Source organism: Crinia signifera, chromosome 4 (genome assembly GCF_055691185.1).
Source record: "Crinia signifera chromosome 4, ASM5569118v1, whole genome shotgun sequence".
Taxonomy (NCBI): domain Eukaryota; kingdom Metazoa; phylum Chordata; class Amphibia; order Anura; family Myobatrachidae; genus Crinia; species Crinia signifera.
The window spans coordinates 209844681-209867935 of NC_139220.1; the positions used below are offsets into that span (position 1 = coordinate 209844681).

Genomic DNA, 23255 nt, shown 5'->3' on the forward strand with positions numbered 1-23255 from the left:
AGGGGATGCCCACGACCAGGGAGCAGGGGAGGCGGAGGGAACCAGGGAGCCGGGCAGCACCAGCGGGTGCTTTCAAAAAAAAAAAAGCCCATACAAATTAATAGGAATCCTCTGATTGGCTGAGACCTCTCCCAGCCAATCAGCGATTCTATCTCTTAAAGCTAGTAGTCTAGATCTTTAATTTATACGCCAACCGTTCCTTATTCTCAAATGATGCACACATATATATCAGGTCTATCCAGATGGGGTCCTGAACACCTGCAACACAGATAACCCTAGAATATATTTCTAAGAATAGCATAATAATTATACTTTACCCACAAGATGACAATTCCTAGACTTTAGTAATTTCTGTGCCTCTATCTCTTCTCTCTCTTATCTCTGTTCCTCCTCCTCCCTTTGGCTGGGGGAAGCTGTGTGCAGAACTGTGGGGTGTGTTGCAATTGTGGGGTGTGCATGAGGTGTGTCAGCTTCAATTGCTAACAGGTGTCTTCTCCCACCTTCCCATTTCTGTCTCCAACCAAACCTTTCCCCCACTTTCTGTCTCTTCCATCTCTGTCCCTTCTTTACCTGCTCACCCTTTCTTCCTCCTCCCAAATCTCTTTCATGCCTGCTCCTCCCCCTCCCCACCCATGTCATCTCTGTCTCCCTCCTGCCAATCTCCGTACCCTCCAAAAAAAACTCTGCACTTCACGGTCTTCACCTCATGTGGAGTGGGGAGGGATTTCTGGCTCCATGTGCAAAACTGGACTGGGAACTGTCCTGTGCATGGTACAGTACAGCACTGCCTGGGGGAAAGTGTAGCAGTATCTAGCAGGCAGCTGCCAGTGAGAGTTGTGAGGTGGTGTGGTGTCAAAATCACTGTGTAGAAATATGCCCCAAATGGAGAGAGTAATAGGAAAATACGCAACTATGCATCTCACATAAATGTACAGCCTCTATTGAACGATCTTCTTTTTAATCTGCTCTCACAGCAGGAGAGCCCAGAAGAAATGACGGACATCTATAGAGAGCTTCAGGAAGCTCAGTAAGTTACTTCTCCATAACCCTATTACACCACAGTGATTCTCTCCAACCTAATGCCAGGAAATCATGCTATTGGGTTCTTGATGCCTTTAGGAACTCATGGTGTAATTTAGGTGTTGTGTAAACTTTCAACAATATTTTGCTTTGCTATATAAATTCCAAACTACTAAGCGGTAAGTAGAAAACACCACTATTATGAAGAGAAACAGGTAAAGCTTGTTGGTAATAGGTTACAATCTAAAAGGAATTACATTTTCAGAAAATGTAATGCTGCTGGACTTATGGATTATTTCTGCCTATCCTGTCATTCCACATAAGGCCTGATTCATGTGTGGGTGGAATTGCACAGCCGCAAGGAAGTGACTGCAATTCCGTGCCATTAACATCCAAATGCAACAGAAGGCATCTGTAGGATATAGATCTCATGAATGCTAGCAGGACGTATCTGATTCTGGCGTCTGTGGTCACGATGGATTCACAGTGGTTTTATGTACCCTGGCTACCCTGCATAAGCTGAAGCATACTCAGGTTGGCTGCAGCATACGCACACCCCTGTCCACGAAGTCTGCGTCCTCTGAGGCAGACCCTGGACTCATCACACCATCAAAACGGGGTGACATTCCCCCATTGGGAAGAGGGGTTTGGGGTGTTAACCCCACTATACCCCCCAAACACCCTAGCGTGTCAATCATGCTGTGGCTAACAGTGGGCTGTTGACATCACAAGACCTATTCTGCACATGTGAAGGAAGGGTCTTGCTTCTGCGTAGACCCCAAACATCATGTTTGTATTCAAACAATTGGTTTGGCATACAAATATGAATTAGGCCCAATGGCCACTATCACTATGTGGGGATTATTCTGAAATGCTGATATTCAAGTAACGTGTTTCTACTGGGCATGCATCTAAATCTCTAGATCCTTATGTATACCATAGTGTGAGTGCACAGATTTAGCCATGGGTGTGGATGTTAATGCTGTGTACACACGGTCCGATTTCCTTTCCGATGTTGACGATATAGAACGAATCGGCATCGGATCGGAATCGGATGCAGATCGCAAGGGTTTTAACCCTTGCGATCCCGATCCGATCCCGATGTGCGTTCACGTATCGGAAGCCAGAAAGTCTTGGCTGCCTTGTCTATATAGTGCAGATCTGCACTATATAGTCAAGATAGGATGCAAATCGGATGTGCCTTAAGATCCTATCCACGATCCTATCTGATCGGATCGTGGATAGGATCTCAAGGCACATCTAACGTGTGTACACACCATTAGTCGCACAAAGATCTTGAGTCCTATGGGCATGTTATTGGATTGTCCTGGAGGAGTTGCTGGTGTTTATTTGCATATTTTGGAGGTCATACTCCGATGTTAATTCTGCACCTAGCATTTGGCTGGTGCTACCAATGGCTGTGACTACAGCCCCTCAGAGTGGATGTCTCAGTCCTTGTACACCACAGGAAGGGCTTCTACTACCATTAGCATGCTGCTCCTCTTCTAGTTTTGTTGCTTATGCCAGGATTGGACAGTGTGTGCGGCTGGTATATTATACTGTGTCAAGTATAATATACTGCACATATTGGCTAAAAACCATTAGCAATTGCCTCCCATATAAAAAAATAATATATCCTCACAGATACTACTTGTGCTAATACATGTTAATAAGGAGATTGTCTAAATTAAAATATAGAATAAAAAATAAATGTCATTAATAATTATAGAAAGCATTTGAAGAAAAACATTCGTACTAGAATAAAATGTGGTGATGAAAACAGTTAATATTAAGTTTGTGTTGCACAGTACTAGCTGTGTGGCTGTTTGCGCATAGCAGGACGTACTGTAGCTAGGTCCTGCATACCTCTGATTATTGTGAATATTGTTCTTTACAGTGGTAAGTAAGCGTAGTAGCTGATTGTTGCCCGGGTGCATTGTGTTGTATATGTAACACCCTTGTCTGCGGTAAGACATTATGGGTGACATTCTATGCTTTGAGATAAATGCGCATGTTTTTTTAGCGCACCACATCGCCGCAAATCACACTTTTTCAAATCGCACTTTTCAGTCATAATTCGCATATTTAATGTGATGCGTTTTGGAGGCTGAAAAGTGCGAAGAGGTGCGATTTGCGGCGAAGTGGTGCGATTTTAAGTAACAAAAAAGTGCGAATTCTTCCGCCGGTCATGTGCGAATTTTGGACCAACCGGAGTGCGATTTACAAAACTGTCTCCGCATGACTAAGAACCCCCCAACCTATTGGCCCACCTGTGTCCCCTCCATTATGCATCACACCCCCTATATAAAGGGGCATTGGCGCCATTTCACTCTTTGATAGGAAGTAAGGAGCATGGAGAGGAGCAGTGGCAGTGTGAGTACAGGAAGAGGTGTTGGTGGCAGAGTGAGGAGTGGCAGAGGGAGCAGTGGCAGAGTGAGGAGTGGCAGAGGAAGCAGTGGCAGAGGGAGCAGTGGCAGAGGTAGCAGTGGCAGAGGGACCAGTGGCAGCAGCCAGACAAGTGTGAGAGCCAGCAGTGTGGCAGGCAGCATGGCCACAGCAAGGGCAGCCCCACACCAGGCCCTGGGCATCCAGCCCCAGCAGGAGGAGGTGGAGGATCCGCTGGCATCCCCATCCTACAGCCAGGACCTTGACCATACCCCACACCAGCTGCAGGAGGGCCACATGTCAGAGGTGGAGGAAGATGGTGGTGAGGAGGAGGAAAACACTGGCATGGAGGAGGAGGCTACATGGCTGGTGTTGAAAATGAGGAGGAGGTTGAAGCTGGCCGCACAAAAAGTGGCCGAAAGGTGCGCTTTTCATATGAGGAAAATGCTGCACTTGTCCGGGCTATCATGCCAGTGTTTGACCGTTTGCTTGGCAAATCTCACCACAAGACCACTGCACAGCGCAAAAGGGCTATGTGGAAGGACATCACCCAGGCGGTGAACGCTGTCAGTCAGCACAAGCGCCTGGTCCGCAATGTCAAAAAGAGATTTAACGACATCAAAAGGCAGTTGAAAAATAAAATGGCCATGGAGTTGGAGGAGGCCACCAAGACTGGAGGAGGAAGCCCCACCACTGTGTGCTACAATTCGTATGAGGTGAAGCTGAAGCGCATCATACCCCCTGAGGTCCTGCCTGGCATGCACGTGGCGGATTCCGATAGGCCGCAAACGCCATCCAGAGCTGGTAAGTGTGACCACATGCAATCCTAAACATACATGCCAATGTATTATAACTATAATGTTCACTTGTATTGTTATGCTAAGTAAAGTGCTGCTGTGGAACTACATAACCCAGCAAGGTCATGCACAATAAATTGCCTGCTACTACTTTTAAATTGCTGATAATGCTGGGCCTTGTAGTTCCACAACTGCTCATATTGATTAACACTGTAACATTCTTTCTAGCAGCCTAACATGTATGTGGCCAAAAACCCAGAGGTGTACTGGTGGTTTAGCTGCCATGCCTACATACCACAGATTATCCAATAGTTGTCATGTGTACAATAGTTTAATAATAATCTTACACAAAAATATTTGGTTTTAAAATAAAAAAATGGTGGAGAAGAAATAAAGCAGTCCTTATCCAAAGGGTATTGTCCATTATTGTCATCTCAATGCATGTTTGCACAAAATGCTTCGCCATTGCAAGGTCCATAATGCCTGCCCATCTTTCCTTGTACAGATTGTCGATCCCGAAGTGCTGCGGCATCCAAGACCAGAAGGCCCATTGCTGCAGAATCTGCGGAAGCAGGTAAATGAACAAAAAACACGCCATTACACATACAGTACACACACCCATGTCACCTCAACAATATCTCACACCACATTCATCTCCTGCTGCTACATTGCAACGGAAATGAATGTCATCTGAGCTAGGCATGTGACAAATTATTAATGTCAATGTTACATGCTGTATCAGGGTACATGTGTAAGTACATAACACCCCTAGGTATGTGCGTCCAGCATCTCAAGCCCTATGTAAAACAGTATAGAGGACAGTGTGGCCTATATATGCATCAGTACTTACCTCTTCATCTGTATTCACAGGTGCTATACAACTAGGGTCAAACCAAACAGATTCTTCAATGATGGTGCTAGACGAAATGGACATCATTCTTGAACCAGTCGACACCTTTGCGGCAGAGGAAGAAATACAGACCTCGTCACAGAGTGATCTTCCCCCAAGTGGGGTGTCTACCAACCCACCCCCACCCACCAACACACCCCATACAGCCGCTTCGGCTTCCCAAGTAGCTAACTCCTTGGTCAATTTCAAGGACAAACAGATAGAATTCATGGCCTCCCAAAGCCTCCAAATAGGTAATATCCAGGGGTACATGCGTGACACCTTCCTTCAGTTACGCAAAATGGCACGTAGTGTACGGGTAGGTGTAGGCACTCATGTGCGCATTGCTAACAGCATTGACACCCGTTTTGCAGAGCAAACTGCTGCTGTAAGGGAGCAGAATAGGCATATTGGCAGCCTGGCGCAAAGTATTGCTGCACTAACCCAATCATGCACAGCGCAGACTACTGCCTTACTAGCTATGCAGGCCCAAATACAGCAGCTGGAAGCCAATGTGGGAGGTGGCGCAGCATCCACCCTCAGCAGTGTATCCAGCACCCCAATAAGTGGCTCCCCCACTTCCCCACCCCGTCGGAGTGTTAGGACCCGTGGTGGCCTTGGTACAGGGTCTAGAAGTGGTGTAGGGGTGCCAGATGCTGGGAGAAGGTAGCTCATACATATGTTCCTTTATTTTTTCCATTCCCAATCATCTTGTAACATGCCCCCAGAGTTGTTATTTTTCACCTGCAAAAATGCAGATTGCGTCTGACAAAGTAGGCAGAAGTAAAAATGTCTAGCCGCATACCATTGTGTGTGTGTATTATTTTTCAACCAATTATTGTGTGGAGTATCAAATATTGCAATGGTATATGACAATGGGATTGCACTAAAGTAGTGTGGGGTATCTCCTTGGCCGGCAAAGGTTGTGCATCTACATATTCCAGCAGGCTCTGACACTTATGTTTTGGACTGTAATGGTTACAGTGTGTCAGGGCATGCTGGCACGTGTAGTTCCACAACACCAGTGAGCCATGTGTGACTGCATACATCATTCATACATGTATGAAATGTACTTTCAAGCTAGATATCAGCAAGGGATAGGTCAGCACCACCATCTGCATCCGTTGGGCTCTGTGTATTAGGCTAAATGTGGGTGGAAGCAGATGGTATTGGTCACACATTAGTTAATGAGTACACTTACAGCACAGGTACATTTCGGAGTACAGGGCACATGTGCTTACCAGAAAAGTATCGGCTGATGATGTGTGTGCGCACCAGATTCCCCCTCTGCGTACCCCTCACTACCCGAGGTGTGGTAGGTTGGGCTTCCTGCACGACTGCTGCATGTTCCTCCTCCACATAGGCAGGTTGGGACAGGGCTATGTTGTGCAGCATGCAGCAAGCCTGGATAATCATGACTACTTTAGCAGGGTGGTAAAGCAGTGTACCCGACGACCTGTCCAAACACCGGAAGCGACTCTTCAAGACGCCAAATGTGCGCTCCACCACATTGCGGGTGGCAATGTGGGCTTCATTATACCGGTGCTGTGCAGGGCCCTTTGGGGTGCGCAAAGGTGTCATGAGCCAGGAAACACAACCATATCCTGAGTCACCTAAAACACAGATAGGAAGTGATTGCCTTATATGGTAAGGTCTGTGTTTCTTTCAAACAGGACACACTGGTAGAAGAGCAATATGCTTGTGAAAGAGGAAACACACACATTGCAGCAGGTACAATTAGGGACAGACAGGGTAATATGTTAAAAGGTACTTACCTAGTAGCCAGCCCTCTGGCATTTGGTGGTTGGTAAATCTGTTCCAGAGGGCTGAGTGTCTCAGAATATAGGCGTCATGGCAGTTTCCCGGAAAGCCTGCCACAACACTCAGGATTTTCAAATGAGCATTGGATACAACCCGCACGTTCAGGGAGTGCCGCCCACGCCTATTGACGTAGACGTGTCCCCGCACGTGCGGTGCCCTAATCCCAATGTGTGTGCAGTCTATAGCTCCCAGCACACGAGGGAATGCTGAGAGTCTATAGAAAGCCAACTTGTGGTCCTGCCACTCCTGCTCAGAACTGGGGAATCTGATGTACGTCCGCCACAACTTCTTTAAAGCAAGTAACACTTGAGTAAAATGCTTAGAGAAAGTGGCCTGTGATACCCCCAAGGCCCATGAGGTCACAGACTGAGTGGAGCCTGTGGCCAAATAGTAGAGGGCACACATTAATTTGTGCAGGCCAGACACTGCATAGTTGCCTCCCCCGAAAGGGTCCAAATCATCTCTCACCTGCTCATATAAGTCCAACAGGTTAATGCGGTTCAGCCTAAACATCCCCACAACCTGTTGATCCGAGAGGGAGTCCAGGTACAGCCGAGCACGATACATACGTGGGGTACGCAGTAGTCGGGGGGCTACCTGGATCTGGCGCGCAGCTTCCTCCCTCCTGCGCAGCTCCTCCAAATGGGCCACATCACAAATAAGCAACTCCAAACCACTCTGCAAAATCTCCATGTCTCAAACCCTCACAGGTGTCCTTAATGATGTTGGGGTTTATGTAGGGGTGTTTGTGAGTGAAAATGAGGGCACCTGTGTTGAAATTAACCATGTGTGCACTTGACCAAAATGAGTTCTGGGCCAAATCGCCAAACAGAACTTGGTCTGAAATATGTGCGATAATTAGACATCTAAAAAGTGCGATTTGCGAAAGCGCATTGCATTAAATAAGCAAGTTGTATACTTTTATATACGAAAACATCTGGATGCGATAAAAATGCGAATTAATCTCGCACTTTTGGTCCGCATACGTTAACGCACATAATATGCGATTTCAGTCCCTTAGCGCATCCCAATAAATTGGCGATTTGACGGAAAAATGCGATATCGCCATTTTGTTGTCTAACGCCAAAAAACGCAGATCTCATCCCATAGACTGTCACCCTCTGCATTGATTGTTTCCTGGAATTAGTACCTGTGATCAGGTAACTGATATAACTTTATCTGTGCAGTGAAAAGATAAAGGAGATGGAGAGAGAACTATTAGGCAAGGAATCAGAAATGAGAAAGCCGAAGGTGAGCTGATATCTGCGTGTTACGATTCTCACACACATGTCATTTACACAATTTATAACCTGACATACTACTTTCACTAATGTAGCCTGCAACATGTTATTTTCCTTTTATAGCACTTTTGATCTTGGGACTATTTAGGGCTCATGGGGCCTGATTCTGGGTCCAGCATCCTCTATTAGATGTCTCCTGTCTGTAGCTAATGCTACTACAAAGACCTTTCCTTGTGAATATCCGTGCAGCCAATTGTGCAAGTACTGAGATACCCACTTTCAGCTTCCATGCGCACTGTTATACCCATTGGTGCGTCCATCAGTAGCACCGCTGAAAGCACCATGACAGGTTAGGTTTCTTGATCTGGCGTTGACCTCCTATGCCTGTGGCTGAGCATCTGCGCATGTATGAACAGCGGCAATGGAGAAGAAGTGAGCCCATGGCAACCATTGAGCAACCATTTGCATACTATAACATTTTACAGAGCAGCTGATTGGTTGGGTAACTTCTCCACTAGCTTACTTCTCCTCATCACTTCATACATCTGCGTTCCCCTCCCAGTCGCTTGCAGTGACATGCTCATGGCATTTCTAACCACCTTTCTGTCATCACCCAGGAAAACATTGTCTCTAACGTTTCCACATAATTTCTGATACCATAGGGGAAATTTACTAAGATAGGAGTTCCCACATGGGATGTTGCTATGGGCAACCAATCAGGTACTATCTATTATCTTCTAGAAGGTGCTAAAAATGTAAGAAGTAGATTCTGATTGGTTGCCCATAGCAACATCCAATGTGAAATAAAACTCCCATTGTAGTAAATTTCCCCCATCTGACTTGAGCACATTGTTACTCTGTACTGTCACTAAATATGTGTACCTGTGAATCTCAGGGAACAACTTCTATAATAAGAAATTTGCTTTGTAGATGAGATCTGTGTACTTATTTTTCACCCAATACAATATTGTGTATTTTAGCAGTACTCTTTGGCCTTTATTCAAATCTGATCGCAGTACAAATTTGTTTGGAAAATGGGTAATACCATGTGCACTGCAGATGGGGCAGATGTAACATGTGCAGAGAGAGTTAGATTTGTGTGAGTTATTTTGTTTATGTGCAGGGTAAATACTGGCTGCATTATTTTTACACTGCAAGTTAGATTTCAGTTTCAACACACCCCACCCAAATTTAACTCTCTCTGCACATATTACATCTGCCCCACCTGCAGTGCACATGGATTTGCCCATTTTCCAAACAAATTTGTACTGCGATCAGATCTGAATTAGGGCCTTCATGACATTATTCACATTTACTATGCATTGTTATATAATGGAAGTTACTATAGGTTTCTACATTTATTTTTAAAATTAACAATATCAATAAAACTGGATATGGTAAAATTACTTCATCATATCATGATGAGCAATATTAAACTTGAGCACAATTGCTTTTGTGCAGACAGAAAGTGGATCCATCCTTAGAATTGAGCTAGATGCATGCAAGCAGCAGCTGGAACTGGAGAGGAGTCGTCGGGAAGTGTTGCAGTGCAGAGTCACGGAACTGGAGTCTAAACTAACAGAAAAGAGAAAAAGTCAAGTGAGTGGATGGATATATATATATATATATATATATATCTAGAGGAGGGCAGAAAAAAGGCGCTTCATGGTGCAGTAATTAAGATATAGGGGGAAATTTACTAAAGGATATTTTGTAAAAAAAATAAGTGTATTTGTATCCAGAAATACACTTATTTTTGACATTTAGGGGGAAATTTACTAAAGGAAATTTGTAAAAAATAGGTGTATTTGTATCCAGAAATACACTTTTTTTTACATTTACTATCCCGAAAATACGGCAATTCGTATTCGTATTGATAGCACATCAATTCGTATTCGTATTGATAGCACATCAATACGAATACGAATTGCCGTATTTTCGGGATAGTAGCTGTCAAAAATAAGTGTATTTCTGGATACAAATACACCTATTTTTTTTACAAATTTCCTTTAGTAAATTTCCCCCTTACTATCCCGAAAATACAGCAATTCGTATTCGTATTGATAGCACATCAATACGAATATGAATTGCCGTATTTTCGGGATAGTAGCTGTCAAAAATAAGTGTATTTCTGGATACAAATACACCTATTTTTTTTACAAATTTCCTTTAGTAAATTTCCCCCTTACTATCCCGAAAATACAGCAATTCGTATTCGTATTGATAGCACATCAATACGAATATGAATTGCCGTATTTTCGGGATAGTAAATGTCAAAAATAAGTGTATTTCTGGATACAAATACACCTATTTTTTTACAAATTTCCTTTACTAAATTTCCCCCATAGTGTTTTATTTTAAAATAACAATCCACGGTGCAGGTTAACATAAACTCGTACCATGTAAAAAAACTCTGTGGACTGGGTACCACAAGGCATAAGGTAAAAACCAAAGGCATATACTGCTCACACACTGTATACGGACAAAGGGTTCCACTCGAATGCCGCGCAGGGCTGGTTTGCAGGGAAGCGTACGGGGAGACACCACGTCCTGGATATCAGTGGTTGGAGAGCGTCGTAGGCCACGCTCTGACGCGTTTCGTCATACGACTTTCTATGTATGTATTTAAGGCATTAACATATGCAGAACAAACCGACGTTTCAGGGCAATTACGTCCCTTTTGAAGTGCGATTTGAAAAAGGGGCGTAATTGCCCCAAAACATCAGTTCTGCATATTTAATGCCTTAAATACACTTTTTGAAATGTCCTGTGAGTGCCGCTGTTTGTTTTTTGTTTTGGCTACCTAATCTATCCAGAAGGCACCGGGGCAAGTTTCATTCAGGCAGAGTGCCAGGCCACACAACTCTCTCTCTCTCTCGCTTGCTCGCTTTCTCTTGCTCTCTCTCGCTCTCTCTTGCTCTCTCTCTCTCTCTATATATATATATAGATATATATATATCTATATATATATATAGATATATATAGCTTGTGTGGTGGCCGGCACTCCCAATGAACGGTCTAGTCGTATGCTGACCCGGTGCCTTCCAATATGGACCTTGCGGCCCCAATGCAGGGTGTAGGGAACAGGCGGCACTCTCGGATTTGTGAAAGCAGAAAACCAAGTTTAATCCAACATGTTTCGGGCCAAGTCAGCCCGTCCTCAAGATCCCTGAGGACGGGCTGACTTGGCCCGAAACATGTTGGATTAAACTTGGTTTTCTGCTTTCACAAATCCGAGAGTGCCGCCTGTTCCCTACACCCTATAGATATATATAGATATATATACATGCAAACACAAGGAAATACCGAAACCGCGCCCAAAGGTAAAAAGCAGCACCTCTGAAAGTCCCCTGTTAGCCGGGACCAAGGAAATCGATAGAGATAAAGGAAAGCTCAGAGTGCGCTATAGAAGAATATTTAGAATAGCAAAACTTAATAAAATATGGCCTCCTGGAGGCTATATGACATATAAGATAGAACAATCACAATATAAAATGACTGATTTAACAGGAATTTTTTCGATCTTTCCAATGAAGATGCAGTTCCAACGCGTTTCGTCAACGAAGTGACTTCATCAGGGGCATTGGAAACATTGAGTATGGCAAGATAAATTTGCACTTCTTGATTGGTAGAATTTCATACAATTTGAAAATAGGGGAAACTGAATTCCCAAATAGTAGGCTTTACAAAAGATAGATATGTCGCTGATCAACAAAAATAATTGATTCAATTAAAACCAGAGACTGTCTGAAGAGATTCTCTACTTTTGAAGTTAAGATAAGGGTACTTACAACTCAGAAATCCGTGTACCATCAAAAATCAATTGAGAGAACCGGATGTATAATCATGAAGATCCAAGCACAGAATATATATATAAACCTGCCAAAAAGTGCTAAAAATAATGGCCCTGAAATGTTGCTGATTGTGATGTGAAGTTTGTTGCCAGGAGTGCTGCTACTTGGATCATGATTTTGCTGCTGTGAATATGGCTGCTTAGCGGATAGCAAGAATATGAAACCGTGTCAGGGGAACAGGTACCATCTTGTGGGTTATTTGGCAATTTGCAGCAGCTGAGAGATGGGGGTTTTGGTGCAACTGTCCTCAGACAGTTTTATTGTGCAGAAACAGAAAATAAACAACAAAATAAACTTCTTGCCAACTGGTGCGAACTAAACTCCTAACTAAGAAAACAAATCACCCAGTTTTTGCCAGGTACAGCTCCCTGTATTTCCAAGCGGGTTTCTCTCCCAGAGACTCCCAACAGCTGAAGGCTCTAATTAGACTTGTGGGATGCTAATAGACCAAAGACCCGGCCTAAATGGATGGAGAACCCTCCCTGTCTTTTACCATCCAACCCTTTCTGTCCAAAATCAAAAGGTTTTCATTAGAGCCAATACAATTCTCATGGGGTTTTAAAACATATAGCTCAGAACATTGTAAAAATATACCCGCCTTCCATCACTATTCGAAGGCGCGGCTCAAAAATTTAGGGCATGGCTTTGTGGGACAAGGGATTATGCACAACGTTATGCCCATTACACATCATGTCACACATCGTAATGCCCATTAAACAATATGCCACTCACGGTAATGCCTATTACATATTATGCCACATCTCTTTGTCAGGGGTTACATGCTCAGTGCCAGCCAGGGTTACATGCTCAGCGCCAGCCAGGGATACATGCTCAGTGCCAGCCAGGGATACATGCTCAGTGCCAGCCAGGGATACATGCTCAGTGCCAGCCAGGGTTACATGCTCAGTGCCAGCCAGGGTTACATGTTCAGTGCCAGCCAGGGTTACATGCTCAGTGCCAGCCAGGGTTACATGTTCAGTGCCAGCCAGGGTTACATGCTCAGTGCCAGCCAGGGTTACATGCTCAGCGCCAGCCAGGGATACATGCTCAGCGCCAGCCAGGGATACATGCTCAGTGCCAGCCAGGGTTACATGCTCAGTGCCAGCCAGGGTTACATGCTCAGTGCCAGCCAGGGTTAAATGCTCTGTGCCAGCCAGGATTACATGCTCTGTGCCAGCCAGGGTTACATGCTCTGTGCCAGCCAGGGTTACATGCTCAGTGCCATCCAAGAGGGGGTGAGGTGACTGGGGGGAAGGAGGGGTTGAGGTGACAGGGGGTCGAGCTGACGGGGACTGGATGGGGTGAGGTGAAGGGGGACGAGGGGTGAGCTGACAGTGGATGAGAGGGGGTGAGGTGATGAGGGGCAAGAGGTGGTGAGGTAACATGGGGAAGGAGGGGTTGAGATCATGGGAGAAAGGGGTGAGCTGACGGGGGGAGATGGGGGGGGCCAGAGGGCTGGAGGTAATGGGGAGCAAGCTGACAGGGGGACGGAATAGGGTGAGGGGACGAGGGGGTGATTTGAAGGGAGTGAGAGGGGATGAGGTGGTGAGGTGAAGGCAGCGAGAGGGGAGTAAGGTGACAGGTGGGAGGAGAGGAGGTGGGTCCCATTCTTACCATGATCCGCGGGTCCCTGGCCTCCCAGCTCTCCTGTTTCATGGTCAGCTACTGCTGCTCTCCGGCCGCTCTCTTGTGCCTCAGGACTCCTGTGCCGCAGGTGCTGACGGTCGCTGCTTCGTCGCACTTTGGTCCCCATCCGAGGCTGCTCTCCTGCTCTGTCCCACCGCCGCGATCACACATCAAAGAGGCCATTTGAGATTTATGATCCCTGATCACACAAGTCAAATTTTAAATATAATGAGCGGGGCAATTTGACCGGACGGAGGTGGAATGGTTCCACCTCCAAAATGGAACTGATGGAATGCAGTTTCGCCCAGTTCTGGCTCACTTTAACCCCTGGATATGTGTGTGTGTGTATATATATATTTATATATATATATATATATAATCGTGGTGTGCAGCACTCCAGCCAAAGTCTTCAGAGTATCAAAATAGCTTTATTGGAAACAACAACGTTTCAATATCTAATCGATATTGTCATCAGGGGGGGAGAGTTGAGGGAGAAAGAGAGACAGTGGGAGATTACCAAGGAGAGCAAGTGAGGAACACAGACACAGGAGGAAAATGGAGGAAATGAAGAAAAAGCCAGGCAACTTTGGTGACATCTAGTGTAATATATGGATTTCCTTTGCAGAAATAGATGGATATGTCTGTAAAAGGATTGAAAAAATGCAAAGGAAGATACAAAATATAAGGCTTCTTTGGAGATTGTATGTAGGAATTTTCCCAATTGGGAATAATAGGGTTTATGGTTTTGATTGCATAGTTTTATATTTTCTCTTTAACCTCTTAAATAGGCATATAGAAAACTGGGCAATTAAAGTGAATAGTCAAAGTATATATATATATATATATATATATATATATATATATATATATATATATATATTCAAAATAGAATATATATATATATGATCATGTGTACAGTATATGCATGTCCCAACTTTATGTAAATCTATGTGGTTATTGAATGGAGTCTCTGGACAACTTAAGTATAGTCATAACCCTTGTATACTATATGTTGTTTCAGGATTGCTTTGGTGACAAGGAAATCCATAGCCCCATGGTTCAGTCAGAGAGGTTTGTAAAATTGTTATATGTAGGACTGTGCAATAAGTTGTGCTTTCACAAATTAAAGATTGGACAAGTCCCATGACCATAAATACAAATGCAAGAGACACACCGCCCTTTTTCTACCACCATAATATAGTGCTCTACTGGGTGGTAGAAAGGCTTGTGTAGTGTTCCTGACCCATACCCAGCAGCTGGCTGCACAAACTCTAGCATTGATGGAAAGGGCGTTCTCCAGACTGTAGATAAGATCTTATGAAACCTACATTTTTAGGGGACATCATTCCTTACATTGCACACTAGGCTTCTGAGATGAGCTCTGCATTGTATTTTTGATGCCAAAAAGGGTCTCAATAGTAGAAACTGCATTATATATGAGGCTCTGTGATGTGTAGGGGACGTAACATAGAATCTTTCAAAATGAGATGATGTCTGTTGACTTGATAGTAAATATTGACCATATTTCAGGTTGAGTTTGGATGATGTTGGGTCTGAAATACATAATCTAAAACAGCAGCTGGAAACGGAGCGAGAAGCAAAGAAACAGAAAGATGAATTGATAATTACCCTAAAAGAGGTAAGTAGTTGTAACCCATCCCCACACTGCTCTGACAGTGATTGCATGTACTTTGCTGGAAACTGACAATAAACCTCACTCCATCTGTTTCTGTGGGGTGTACTCTGCATCTAATCCTCAAGCTTTATGTTATCTGCTTTATTTCCACAGTAAGTAATTATATTTCACAGGTTAGGAATATCCTATCCTATCCAGAGCATTACTCTGTGTAGACTCTGCTGCCATGGCTTACACCCATCTCACTGATTGACTATAAAATATACGTCCCCTAAACATCTGTTTTGTGTCTGTATCAGGAACTAGAAGACATGGGCCGTAAGAAGCCTGGCGATATCAAGGTGAGCATCTGCTAAAACAATATATATGTACTGTAACCTGCTATGTCTATTATAGGTAATGATAAAGAGGCCACCAACAGGATGTTCATCAATGATCAGTGTTTGGTCTCATGATACTAGTTCTCTTGGACAGAGGGGTGTATTCAATGCCGGGGGTGAGCTGTGACAGCGAGCGGTGCTGCCTGCTCGCTGTCACCGCCCGCCCTGTCAGTGTTCAACTGACCCCCTGCATACGCCGATTCCCCCTCGGCGTATGCAGCCGCAGAAACAACGAGACTCCCAGCTAAATGCAGTGGGCTCTCTGCATTAGCCGCAAGCCTCTCTGTTTGGGGGATTCCTCACTGTCATCTGACAGGAGCATTCCCCCAGAACATTGAACAGAGTGAGCGGTTTGCACAGGGGTTTAACAGCTAGGATTGCATGTTTTCTGTGATACCCGCCGTTTAACCCCCTCACCGGCTGCATTCAATACAGGCCAATGTCTTGCTTTGCACAGTTGTGGTATTAATTAGGTATTCTTACTGGGGTCTGGATGTGTTGTACTCAGGTTTCCCTGGAGGAAGTAGACTCTGAATTGATGCTGGTCAGGGAGGAGCTGCAGAAGGTCTGGGACATGCTGAAGACCAAGGACACAGAGTTGGAAGAGCAGTATCAGGAATTGGAGTCTGCGCGGGGCCAGGTATAGACCAGGGGAACTTAACTACAAATGTATCATGGCTGACATAGTTTGGGAAAGGATACATGGGCAACACATGCTAGACATCATTAACAATAAGACTCAATATAGTAATATAATCTGCAAATTTAACAATTTGAACAGATTTAGAGCTTGAGGAGCAATCATGGGTGAACAGGGAACACAACAGGGGGCTCAGTACACATCCCTGAGGGACCCCTGTGTTAACTATCAATTCACCGGATGCCTGGTCCTTCATCCTAACAACCTGTGGCCTATTGGATAAGAAGTCCAAGATCCATCTACACATAGACCCACTTAAACCAACGTTAAAAAGTTTGCTCACGAATGATGATGGAACTACTGTATTAAAAGCTGAGCTATAAACAACGAATAAAATCCGAACAGATATACATTTATTAAGACCATCCAATAATTATAAAATAATCAAACATATATTAATTAATATGGCCACAAATGTATCCACTGTAATGTGATCCTCTGCCTTGGAGCCTTAATTAGTTATCCATGTTATGTTATAGTTATGCACTCGCGGCTAATTGTATTGACCATTATTTGTGACAGATATACGTGAATTTATATAGTGTAATAATGCACATGTAATTCTCTTTATCTCTTTACGTAGTACACAGAATGCAGCACTGAGAAGGTCAAACTGGAACAATTGGTGTCCTCGCTGCAGAAACAAGTGGAAGAGAAGTAGGTTATTCATGTTTTGTTCATTGATAATAACTATATAACCTGATGCTGTTTATCAACAGCAATTATACCTAATATTTTGGAAAGGTTGCCTTGAGTTTACACAGGAAAAAGTGTGTTTGAAAAGATCTAAGGACACTTGATACACTTTACTGCTCCTCTGCCAAACTGGTATTAGTCACTGACAGGAACTGTTACAGCTAAGAACTAGGGACCTTTTGTTTCTGGGCACAGGATTGGTCAAAAATAATGTTCAGTTGTGAAATTGTATATGGTAACGGAATGCTAAAATAATGTATTCGCTTAGGATCATATATTAGCTGTTCTTCTTTGCTCCTTGTGCAGGGAACAGGCAATGAGGCATCTCCAGAAAATTAGAGAAATGGAGAAGACCGAGATGAATATTGAGAGGTCATCCCTGGAGTTAAGGGTAATTAGGGATTTCAATTATCCTGTATTGTGGCTGCATATTACACATCACTGTCCCTTCTACTGAACATACTGCTGGGCTTTAAAAAGTTGCCCTTCCGGTAAACTTAATTGCGTTAAAGAATACAAACAAGTTTATTGAATGAGTTGGTCCTCAAATTTTGGAATTTTTTACTTTGCAATTGTTAATGATAACATGCATAGATATATAAATAAATACATAAATAAAAAACAGAACTGGTTATAGTCCATCATATTAATCTTTATGCTTCTGGATTCTCCAGCTAGCCGAGATGCAGGAGAAGAACGAGAGCATTCCATCCCACAAAGTGGGGCAAGGTGCACTGAGTGGGCGTTGGAGTCCAAAGGGAGCTGAAACTGCGGCTAACACCCATAAATGTACTCGTTGTGAGGTCTTCCTGCTGCAACTGGAGAAGGCCATCAAAGGTGCGACATTCTAACAAACTATTCCTCCTATAACTTGCTACATGTGCTGCCCACAGAGGTACTCTCCAAAAGTGTATACGATTGGGGGACTCCAAGGGGGAAACCCAAACGGATACTACTGGACAAGGGGACTGACCTGAGGTGGACCCTATAGGTATGTAAGTTGTACTTTTATTATGTGTGTCTGATTTTTTCAAAATATTTGCATTATTGAACTACAAGTACCAGAGGACACTTTAATACCCCGCATGGTCGGAGTTGTGGTTCTCCAAGTGCCAGCATGCAGTGCAGGCTTTCTGGTACTTGTAGTTCCACAACAATAAATAATAGTTTATTCTATTTTTAACACTGCAATCAGCCCGGTGCCTACCGCCCTGAGGTACTGGGGACAACCCTGGTCCCCACTCCCTCAGGGTATTCGACCATTCCGATCTTATTCATCATTATTTCCCCTATATATGTATGGTTGGTCCATGCATTTGGGACCATTAGGGGAAAACCAATACCTGAAATTATATATTTAATATTTGTGAAGAATTATATAGATGTTGTTGTCTAATAGTGACATTGTACAATGCTGAAAAGATAAATATATACACTCAATGCAAATGTTGCAAAAATGTTTTGCACTACGCTACCTTAATTTATATGGTGGCATCAGTCTTTAGAATGTCTGATTAGTGAAAAGTACATTCTGTATAAGTAATACAAATATAAATGTATCTATAGAAGTGTCCCCACTAATACATACAAATATTAAATGTAGGTTTATTCCTTAATCATGGACAATCCTTTGACTCAGTTGACTTAGTTTACTGATTGGCATAATAATAGTAAACTTTACAGGCCTGTTTAGAATATAGGCTATTAGGGAAATTAATTTGCCCATGTTAAGTTAAACCAGGGTAAATAACTGATATAACTTTAGGATTTTACCGCCGTAGCGATTCAATTACGATTCTTTTTTTTCACCCGAGATCATGTTTATTGCCTGTTAAATTAATGTGCTGCTAGCATACAGAGTACATAAAAAGTATACAGATTCCTGTGTTAACAGGTTGCAGTACCAATTAACTTTCTAGTTATTGGGGATTTTTTTCACATTTGTTTAAGCACGTTAAGAAATTTCGATAATTACTGTAAATAGTCTGTAATGGTCTCTAAATAAATTCCCCCTATGTGTTTTCCTATGGCTCCCACTCGCATACCAGCTTCAACATATATGCATGGCTCGGAACCCGCTCTATAAAATTACTTGTTTTTAAGCAGGATGTCAAGAACGCAACGTGGAATTACAGGAAGAGAAGAGTCAAACTCTTGCCTCCCTTTACCAGCTGCAAGACATTCTAAGGGTAAGTGCTCCTAGCTGCCACTTTAATAAGCGCAAGCAAAGTTATTTATGGCAGTGAGTTTGATGCTCATGCTCATAGGTATTTTTGAACTGTGCCTTATGTTTTGTCTGGATGTTTTTGCAATACAGCTCTACATCATGTTGTACCACTTCTTCTTGCCATTTACCATTACTCTACCACTCCTCCAGTAAACTATCTCCATATGTGTGTTGCACGCTGATTTTTAAGCATATTAACAGATCACTGTGCAAAAGGGCATAACTACCATAGGTGCTATGGGGCCCAGAGCTGAAGGGGGCCCATCTTTGCTGTCTAGTAATATGTTTTACATACATTTATCACCATCAGTTGCTAAATAGGGGGCCCTTACAAACTTTTGCTATGGGGCCCACGAATATCTATGTATGCCTCTGACTGCACTTCCTCTTCAAATCCTTCAGGTTTGCCAGGCTAGCTAGTTTCCAAACATACATGTCCACGAACACTTCTGGCATCTATATTACACAGTAAATGGAGGTAAAGCTTATTGGCTGGGTTTTGTATAAAAATGAGGTGACAATTTTAACCATAAAATAATACAAATTAAAACTACAATGTTTTTAATCACAATTTTTGCAGATAGAAAAAATATCCATAAAAAGGTCACTTTCTTCTTGATACATCCAATTTACAGTTGCAGATGAAATTTCAGAATTGTGACAATGATTCAAGCAGAGGTGGCTAATCAACTTGATCACCAACACGTTTTGTCCTAAGACTTCCTCAGAGGTAGATTCAAAAGGGTACAAAAGGGTCAATGAGACTGTAGTTTCAATTACTCAGTGGTCTCATTCATAAAAGGAATATAAATACATACCAAGTATAATAGACATGAATCATGCCTATAATTTATACTGTGATATCCTCAGTATTCCCAATAGTAGGACCTATGGGCATGTGATCAAGGCTGTCCGCATAATCTGGAATGCAAACATAGGAATCAATGCCAATACCAAACATGAAAGCATCACGGGAGCAAAGATATGATCATTGATGACTCTTTGCCCCCACTAACAGGGGGGTTCATCGTTTCTTTACCTTGCTCCAATCTTGTCAATTAAACCACAAACATGTTGACACTTTAAACAGTCTCCGAGTGCCGCTTGATTGTGGACTTTGTGTGTGTGTGTGTGTGTGTGTGTGTGTATGTACATATATATATATATATATATATATATATATATATATATATATATAGACGATAACGATCAGGCGGCACTCACGGAATTTTAGTGAATTTCAAATGAGGTTTATTTCTCCTACATGTTTCGGGCTACTGCCCGTCCTCAGGGAAGGACGGGCAGTAGCCCGAAACATGTAGGAGAAATAAACCTCATTTGAAATTCACTAAAATTCCGTGAGTGCCGCCTGATCGTTATCGTCTGCATACTGGGTCCCAAGGGTCCTGTGAGGAAGGCACCGGGTAACTACTGAAGGTTATACTCCGTGGAGTGCTGGGCGCTATTGTGTAGATATATATATATATATATATATATATATATATATATATATATATATATATATATATATATATATATAGGTGTGTGAAGGAGGCGGCACTCGTCAGTCTTCTTTCTAGATAGTAAAAAAGCCTTTATTATCCGACGGCGTTTCGGAACTTAATCCGTATTCATGGACATGGTATGTCCATGAATACGGATTAAGTTCCGAAACGCCGTCGGATAATAAAGGCTTTTTGGTACTTATGTAATATCTGGGCTCCCGTTTTTCTTATGAGACCGCGTCCCCTCGCGGGGCTCGCTGCGCTCGCCACGCTTCGGGCACGGTGGCTCGCTGCGCTCGCCACACTATATAAAATCAACTCCATGCGTAGTTGGATAGTAGGGGTATGAAAAAATGGGGTGCATTTAACATGGGAGCCCAGATAATACATAAGTACCGGCTTTTTTACTATCTTGAATGAAGACTGACGAGTGCCGCCTCCTTCACACACCTATATTGGAGCAAGTCCTTGTTTGTTTCCTGGGAATGCACCGCAGCATTTCTCTTACAAAACGTGAGTGCCGGACCTACTACCTGCTGTGTATATATATATATATATATGTATATATATATATATACACACACACACACACACACATCTTTTATATATTTAGCCAGATCTGTCACTCATCCCCTGTCTATATAACGTTCCCGCCCAGCGGGATACACAAACCCGCCCCCCTAGGGAAAAGACCAGTGTTCTACACACCACCACCCCCTTGACATCACTTCCCCCTGCCCAGCCAGGGCTACAGTACATGCCCACCAACCACCATTACTCCACAGCCACCAGGTGAGCGACAGGTCTGCCCGCAACACCCCCCCCCCCCCCCTGCCAGCACACACACACCCCGGACCCCCGCGCCCTCCCACGATTCACGGCACCCCCCAGCTGCGGCATAATAACGCTGGGTGTTGGAGCCTGGTGCTGATTATATAGATTTGGGGGACCCCTATTTTTTTGTACCCCATATTCTTTTTAGCCAGGACTGGTCCAAGAGCCCAGTGCTGGTTATAGAAATAAAGGGGGACTTATAATCAGTTTGTCCCCTGCATTTCTGCAATCAGCACTGTCTCAAAGAGCCCGGGCTGGTTATACTATTGGGAGAGGACCCCACAACTTTTTTTTTTTAAAGTATTTAATTAATATTTTTTTACACAGAGAAGCCTGCATGGGTCAGACTGATCAGTACAGGCTTCAGCTAAATACAAATGGAAAATGAGGTCTATTTTCCATTAGTGTTTTCTGCTGAATTTATAGCTGAATTCAGCAGTACGGAATGTTAGTAAATGAGCCGACCGCCATATGACAATATATACGGCCAAGTTCTATCGATGGTAAACTAATTCTTACACCTGAGATTGTGTGACGTTGCTATTCGTAAAAACAGCAAATCAGATGAATTGTGCTGTTAGTAAATCAGCCGAACGGCTGATCCAGCCATAATTCAGATTGAATGGGTGCATTCTTACCCATTTGATCTTAGTAAATTTACCCCAAAATTTAATTCTATGCTTTTTTGCTTATGGGGCCTGAGTTGATTTCATTCAACAAAAACCACTGGCACACCAACCTCCTCCCATGATTAGAAGAAATGTTGTGCATGCCGATAGTCATTGAGAATCTTAGTTTGAAAATATAACAGCATCTATAATACTGCATAATATCGCAAAACGTTTTGTAAATGACAGTTATAGTTTCCTGTAGTCTAATCTGTTTAATCTAATGTTAATGTAGGACTTCGGGAAGCAGGCTAGAGTAAATGAACAAGTGGCTCAAGTTCTGCAAGTAGACAATGAAACTCTTAAAGAGCAGCACAAGATGGTAACTGAACAGGTAAGCATTTACACAAATTACATTTCCATGTTAACGTTACATGTTGGAATCCTAGAGGTGAGAACGTTTTCATAGGTAATTCTTAAAAAAGAAGCAGACAAGGATGGGCTGTTGTCAGTGAAGCAGGGATGGGCTGCTGTCAGTGAAGCAGTAATGTTCTACTGTCAGAGAGGCAGGGATGGGCTGCTCTCAGGGAGGCAGGGATGTGTTGCTGTCAATGAGTAAGTGATGCTCTGCTGTCAGTGAGGTTTTGCTGTCAGAGGCAGGGACGGGCTGCTGTCAGTGAGGCAGGGACGGGCTGCTGTCAGTGAGGCAGGGACGGGCTGCTGTCAGTGAAGCGGTGACACAATGCTGTATCTGAGGTGGTGCTGAACTGAATGCTTTGAGGTGTTAATACTCTGTCTGTGAGGTGGTACTGCGCTGCTGTCAGTGAGTCTGTGATGTGCTGTTTTCTGCTAGTAGTCTCTCTTTGATTGATGCTGTTTAGAGTTGGATTTGCTATTTGTTCCTGGTATGCAGTACTTACCAATAGCAGTCCAAGGAATGACAACTGGGTAACCAGCAACAGGGTCATGGGTGCCCAAGGCTCATTGATGCAATTATGAGCAAAGACTAGCCTTGTGCACTACTCCCCATACGCCG

The 23255-nt window shown here is 43.4% G+C and overlaps 1 protein-coding gene across 5 annotated transcripts in view; it reads left to right on the forward strand.

Annotated features, from left to right (window-relative positions):
* Positions 1-23255, forward strand: part of LOC146074941 (uncharacterized) — a 104880-nt gene that overhangs the window by 63515 nt on the left and 18110 nt on the right. For 4 of the 5 annotated variants that reach the window (XM_083183677.1, XM_083183678.1, XM_083183679.1 and 1 more), the window contains 12 exons: positions 975-1027; positions 8100-8163; positions 9615-9752; positions 14655-14704; positions 15164-15272; positions 15569-15610; positions 16158-16289; positions 16933-17006; positions 17352-17436; positions 17720-17882; positions 19152-19234; positions 22515-22613. In XM_083183677.1, the coding sequence (XP_083039803.1) occupies positions 975-1027; positions 8100-8163; positions 9615-9752; positions 14655-14704; positions 15164-15272; positions 15569-15610; positions 16158-16289; positions 16933-17006; positions 17352-17436; positions 17720-17882; positions 19152-19234; positions 22515-22613 (1092 nt within the window). Of the gene's footprint in view, positions 1-974; positions 1028-8099; positions 8164-9614; positions 9753-14654; positions 14705-15163; positions 15273-15568; positions 15611-16157; positions 16290-16932; positions 17007-17351; positions 17437-17719; positions 17883-19151; positions 19235-19907; positions 19974-22514; positions 22614-23255 lie in introns of those variants that run through there. The other variant, XM_083183680.1, reaches the window with a different exon arrangement.